We start from the raw sequence: 6,276 nt of genomic DNA, 5'->3' as shown, positions 1-6,276 counted from the left end.
GGATATAAAAGGAGCGCCACGAGCCATGTCTTCCCTGAAAACACCAACAGCATTAGCCGTAACAATGAGGGCAGCTGACTTTTCTGGGCTTAAATATGTGTCAGACACTGAGCTAAGCTCCTTACATGCATTCTCATCTTTGATCTTGCAGGACCCCCATGATGGGGATGCCATCGTTTGGTGCCATCGAATGGGGATTCTCATTTTACAGATGAGGAGCTAAGGCACAGAGTGGTTAGGTAACTCACTCAAGGTCACACAGTTAGTGAGTGGTAAGATTCAAGGCCAGTCCCAGAACCCTGCTGTCAACTGGTGTACTTCTTGGCCACCCAAGGCTATCACAAGTACCATACTCCCATCTCCTATTTTAATGCCCCGAGCTTTCACCTTAATAAAGACACATTAGACTTGAGTGGGTATAAGTTCCAGACACAGTGAGTCTCATATCCTGGGCCAATTTTTTTCTTCAAAATGAACCTGCATGGGAACCGATGCTGAAAGATGAAGAGAGGTCCCAGACAGGCTTAGCATCCATACGAATAAGGAGATAAAACAATCTCCCCACAGCCCACCCCCCCGTGAAATTGCTATGGGCATCTTTGAGCCAATGAGTACTTCAGAAAATTCTGGGAACATCCCTGCTCAAACCCCAGCTCTACAAAATGTGGACACCAGAAAGGGGGAGGTATGGATATAGTTTACCCTGTCCTGCCTGCCAGGAAGGGAAAAAGCATGCTTCCCTAGGAAGCTCGCATGTGACAGTGGCCTATGGACATATCGGGGCAGGACTGAAGGAGGGACTGCTTGCTCTGCTGGGAAGAAGCAATGAGAGTGAGCAGGAGGGAAGGGCCACCTGCAGGAGGACTGAGCAACCTTTCTGAGGGAGGAGGGGGTGGGAGGGAGGCTCTGGCAGGAGGGGAGGCGGGAGCAGAGGGAAGGCAGGATCGTTCAGGCAGTGAGAGAGGGCAGCCCCGCTCTATTTCCCAGGCTGCTCTCTGGGATGCAGGCAGGAAGGTCGAGTGTATTACACTGGCCCCACCTCCTGAAGCTCTCTCTGCAGCTGCTGGACTGGACACAAAAGCGTGAGGGACAGAGACACCACCTCTGCTGATTTGTACCAAACTCAGGTTCCAGGGCCTGAGAGGCCACGTGTGACAGAAGCCGGAGTGGGGGACCGGCGCAGCTGTCTGCATTTCCCAGGTAAGCCTCTATTTGTGTCAGAGCCAAAGGTAGAGAGCAAGGCCTAAAGGCAGAGGAGAAGGTGGGAGGGGGCCGCCCTGGGATGGACCTAGAACAATCTGCGGAAGGAAAGCAGGAAGAGGGGCAGGGGCCGGAGCTGGAACAAGCCCTCAGGCCAGGCTTCTGCAAGGTGTCCCTTTATGAGGTGAGTAAGCTGGAGGCTGCGTGTGGGCCACTCCTGGCTGGTAAGGGTGGTGGAAGTTCCAGGAAAGGGCTGTGCTCTGACAGCCTCCGGGGGTCAGCGTATCTGGAGAGCAGAAGCTCCAGCCACACCGTGGCACAGTGCTCTTCCAGACCAGGACTATTGGTGTAGACTCGGCCAGAAAGTCCCACCCTGAGCCCCTGCCTTCCCCTTGGTCTTGTTGGTGGTCAAGAGAGAACCTCTGGCAGCTCCAGGCAGAAAAAAGCAGGATATACTCTCTAGGGCTGTGGCTTCAGACAGGGGAGGGATTTCCCATCTGAAAAGACAATCTTCTGTCAGGCTTCTGAGAAGCTGTGAGCTGCCAGAGTGCGGCGTGCTGCCCAGAGGAGGCTCACCTGCGGCCCAGAGGAGGGGGAATGAGACACGTATGTAAAGTTGGGTCCGTGTGCTGGAGGGGGTGTGGGGGTGGGCGAAGTGAGTGGTCTGCAGGCAGTTCCGTCTGAACATGTGCAGAGTGTTGTCCCAGAGAAAGAAAGAAGCCCAAGGAATCCAGCATCCCTTTGCTGTCCGTGCTGGCGGACCACGGTCCCTGATCAGGCGTGCTGGCCTGAGGAAACCATGTGAAGCTGGCCAGCGCAGTGTCCCTTCTGTTAACCAGACAGACACACACGCACGCAGCCACTCTTCTAAGAACCAGTGTGCTGAAAATACATCAAGCCTGGTCTCCTGCCCAAGGCTATGCCAGCCACACTCTGACCTGTTACGGGGATAATGAGGGAGGTCAGAGGGAGGGAGTGGTCCCTGGGCTTGAGGCCACAAAGGGACTAAAGACCCTGGACCCCAGCCACTGTGGCATTATGCCCTCCTACCATATGTGGCTTCTGTTCCCACATACAAAGTGAGGACTCCTCCCCATTTCTCAACCTCCTACACACACACACACACACACACACACACACACACACACACACACACTCACGATAACTGGGTTTATGATCAGGCAGGAGCTGGGGGCAGGGCAGTTTGGTGAGATGGGGCCAGGATATGGCTTTATTCATGGCCGAGCTTACACTTGATCAGGGAAGCTGTCAAAACTGATTACAGATGTTGGAGACTTTAAAAAGTTAGAAAAGAAAACTGATTAAAAGATGTGCACCTTGACCACCAAACTGCTGCAACTGTCCATCTGGACACCTCCCAGAAGTCCTGCTGGGGGCCAGAGGAGCTGAGAGCAGGGGGGACAACGAACTAGTCACTGAATGCCAGCCATGTGCAAGAGCTTCACACAGACCATACAGCAGCCGCATTATCTTCCAGCTTTCTGATGAAGAAAACAAGGCTGAGATACTTGTTGATGCACAAGCCTATGATTTTGAGGGTTTGGTATACATCTGTTGAATGAATGACTGCCCCTTGCTGGCAGGTGATAGAACGCCTCCTGCCCGATGGGGAGCGCATTGGAGCTTCCAAGTCCAGAGATGGCCCCTCTTATTCTGCCAGAGACAGTGGAGGGTGGGCGGAGGAGGAAAGAAGGAGCTTTCTGAAAGTAAACACTCAGTGACTAATACTCTTGACCACCCCAGGCAACAGTCTCCACAGCGTGTGTCCTGGCCTCTTTCTCTGCGGAGGGCAATTTGGGTCAACAAGAGCAGGGAGGAGCCCGGTGGTGAGGCCCCGTAGCCAAGGCTCCTTGGCCCAGAAAACACAAGGGGCTTTGATGCCTGCAGAAGGCAGTGGCTCTCCCCCCAGGATGCTGGGGCTGCTCTGGGGCTGCGCCCAGCCCCAGGGCAGGCCTCAGTCTGGCAGCCACGTCTGGGAGGTAGTACCTACAGCTCTGGGTTTAACATCGGGGCCTCGGAGTGAAAGAGAAGCCTCAGGGCTGCTGTCCCTGGGCAGTGTGGCCTTGGGCAGGTAGGAAACCCCATTAGACCTCACTGTCCTGGTCTGCGAAACAGAAAGAATAATAAAATAGTAACAGCATCTCTCTTAAAGGTTGCTAGGAAGAAGAAATGAAATCCTGCTTGCGAGGCGCTCAGCATTTTACCTGGCTCATAATGTCTGTCCAGAAAGTGAAACTACTAGCGTTACCCCCTCTGAGATTCCCAGAAGGTTCTCTCCGGAAAAAAGCAAACTCAGCCTTCTGGTCAGAAATTGCCCCTCACCCCCCAGGCCTGCAGGAGCCTACCTCTACTCCAGTGACTCCCGTAAAACGTATCGCTCACACAAACAGCCCTTATTAGCCAACCCTAGCAGGCTTTCTCAGTGTCTTCAAGCTAAAATAAAATCACTTAGAAAATAAAACTCAATGGCTTCCTTGTCTCATGCCTTGCTGTCAAACCCTAAGTCTATGCTTCTCAAATCAGGGTACATGCACAGCTGGGGACCTGTGGGGTTTGCCAGAAATACCGTGGGATAAATATGGCACACTTGGGGAAAAGTTAAACATTTAAACTGAAGGTAACTGAAAACACTATCTTTGTAAAAAAAAAAGAAAGACACAATAAATGTGTGTATACGTATATACATACATGTGTGTATGATTTACCTAAATTAGAAATACGTAAATATAACATTGTATGCCAACTATAGTTCAACAATAAAAAATGTTTCTGTAAGAATCCATAAAAACAAAAGATAGATATTAAACAAACAAAAAAATACCTTCCTTTGTGCAGGTATCCTGAGCCAAGCAAAGATTCTGTCTAGGAGGAGCAGGAATAGAAGTGCCTGAAAGTTATGACACAGGTGGACCTCCAGGAAAGGTGGGGCAAGGTGTCTCCCCTCTGCAGCTTGAGCGAGGAAGCTCATGACCCCCAGATCCTGAGCATGAGCTTCGAGAGAGAGGATGAAAATGGTGGGGAGGCAGGAGACAAAGGGAGCACTGGGGACCCTGATACCCAGGCCTGTCCAAGAAGCAGCTCCCAGGTGACTGAAGACAATCCTGACTTGCCATGGCATCATCCACCCAGCCAGGAAGAGAAATTCTCCAGCTCCTTTACTGCCGGCGGCGTGGAGAAGGAACCGATGGTGATGCCTGGGAGGAAGGCCAGCTGGGGAAGAGATGAGTCCAAGATCACCCAGACCCAGGACTCCCCTGGACCAGGCACAGCTCCGGGGACCCTCCCTGGCGACCTCTCACACAAGTTGTTAGGTCGGACGCAACCACTTAGGGACTCACTACCTGCCGAAGATGATGAAGACTCCAGGGCAAACCTGGCCGCTGCCTTGGGGGTCCCATCCAGCTTCCCTGAGACGGGAGGAGATTTCTGTGCACAGAGAGGTGCAGACGCGTCCCCAGACAACTCTTCTCTCACGTGTTTCCCCAAGCCGGGGGGCAGCTGGGACCTCCCCACGCAGGAGACACGCACCCCGGCCCGGGGGTCTGCGCCCGCAGCCAGCCTGGCCGCCGCGGTGCTGGCCAAAGCGCGGACCGGCGGGAAGGGCCAGAAGCTGGAGGGTGCGCGCGAGGGTGGGCAAGAGGAGGCGCATCCCTACAAGTGCCTGCGGGGAGGAAGGGCCTTCCAGAAGCCCAGCAACCCTCTGAGTCCCTCGCAGCCGCGGGGCACCAAGCCCTACGCTTGTGAGCTGTGCGGGAAGGCCTACTCCCACCGGGGCACGCTCCAACAGCACCGGCGCCTGCACACGGGCGAGCGGCCCTACCAGTGCCCCTTCTGCGACAAGTCCTACACTTGGTCCTCGGACCACCGCAAGCACATCCGCACCCACACCGGCGAGAAACCCTACCCGTGCCCGGACTGCGGGAAGGCCTTCGTGCGCTCCTCCGACCTGCGCAAACACCAGCGCAACATGCACAGCAACAACAAGCCCTTCCCCTGCGCGGAGTGCGGTCTGACCTTCAACAAGCCGCTGTCGCTGCTGCGCCACCAGCGCACGCACCTGGGCGAGAAGCCCTTCCGCTGCCCCGCTTGCGACAGGGAGTTCGCCGTGGCCAGCCGAATGATGGAACACCAGCGTGTGCATTCGGGCGAGCGGCCCTTCCCCTGCCCCACCTGCGGCAAGTGCTTCACCAAATCCTCCAACCTGATCGAGCACCAGACGCTGCACACGGGCCAGAGGCCCTTCAAGTGCGCCGACTGCGGCGTGGCCTTCGCGCAGCCCTCGCGCCTCGTGCGCCACCAGCGCATCCACACGGGGGAGAGGCCCTTTCCTTGCGCTCAGTGTGGCCAGGCCTTTGCCCGCTCCTCCACCCTGAAGCGGCACCAGCAGATCCACTCTGGGGAGAAGGGCTTCCTCTGCGCGGAGTGCGGCAGGGCATTCCGCATCGCGTCGGAGCTGGCCCAGCACATCCGGGTGCACAACGGGGAGAGGCCCTACCAGTGCGAGGACTGCGGCCAGGCCTTCACCAGGTCCAATCACCTCCAGCGGCACCGAGCCAAGCACAGTACCTGCAAGAAGGAGCCCGTCCCCTCCTCCTCTGATGAGTGACGGCTCTAGCAGCTAACTCTCAGGGAAGGTGAAGACACTGTGCTGCGACCTCATTGCTTGGAACCATCTTTCATGGACAAGCCCATTCATGTGGTAATATCACCTAGCCCCACCGGTCAGCCTCCCCCCCCCCCCCCCCGCCCCGCCGTGAGTCGCCGGCCATCCGGTGATCCATGTGATCCATGTGTTCGATCTCTTGTGTAAGAAGTAAGAGGAGGGCTGGCATCCACGTGTGTGGTTTCATAACAGTCTCTCTTCTGAATCTCCGAGGTCATATTCAATGGGAAAAGGATAAGAAACAGTAGTGAGAACTGGTCAAGAGTTGAGTTCCTTGGTGGGGTGGGGATCTCACTGGATTGGGAATTATATCCTGGGCACTGTGCAAGCCTCCAGGGACACAGTGAAGAAGATTGTCCTGTCCTGCCCTCAAAGCCATATGCAAATACTAG

At 55.4% G+C, this 6,276-nt stretch overlaps 1 protein-coding gene across 1 annotated transcript; it reads left to right on the top strand.

The window, feature by feature from the left end:
• Positions 1 to 4,117: 4,117 nt before the first annotated feature.
• ZNF648 (zinc finger protein 648) lies at positions 4,118 to 5,827 on the top strand. Its single transcript, XM_027609926.1, has one exon. It carries the CDS (start codon positions 4,118 to 4,120, stop codon positions 5,825 to 5,827), a length of 1,710 nt encoding a protein of 569 aa, XP_027465727.1.
• The last annotated feature ends 449 nt before the right edge of the window (positions 5,828 to 6,276 follow it).

This window comes from Zalophus californianus, chromosome 10 (genome assembly GCF_009762305.2).
Source record: "Zalophus californianus isolate mZalCal1 chromosome 10, mZalCal1.pri.v2, whole genome shotgun sequence".
NCBI lineage: Eukaryota > Metazoa > Chordata > Mammalia > Carnivora > Otariidae > Zalophus > Zalophus californianus.
This window is presented reverse-complemented; position numbering and strand designations above follow the sequence as displayed.

What these genes read in the sequence shown, in the direction of transcription:
- ZNF648 (XM_027609926.1), top strand. Translation starts at nt 4,118, where the DNA reads ATGACACAGGTGGACCTCCAGGAAAGGTGGGGCAAGGTGTCTCCCCTC.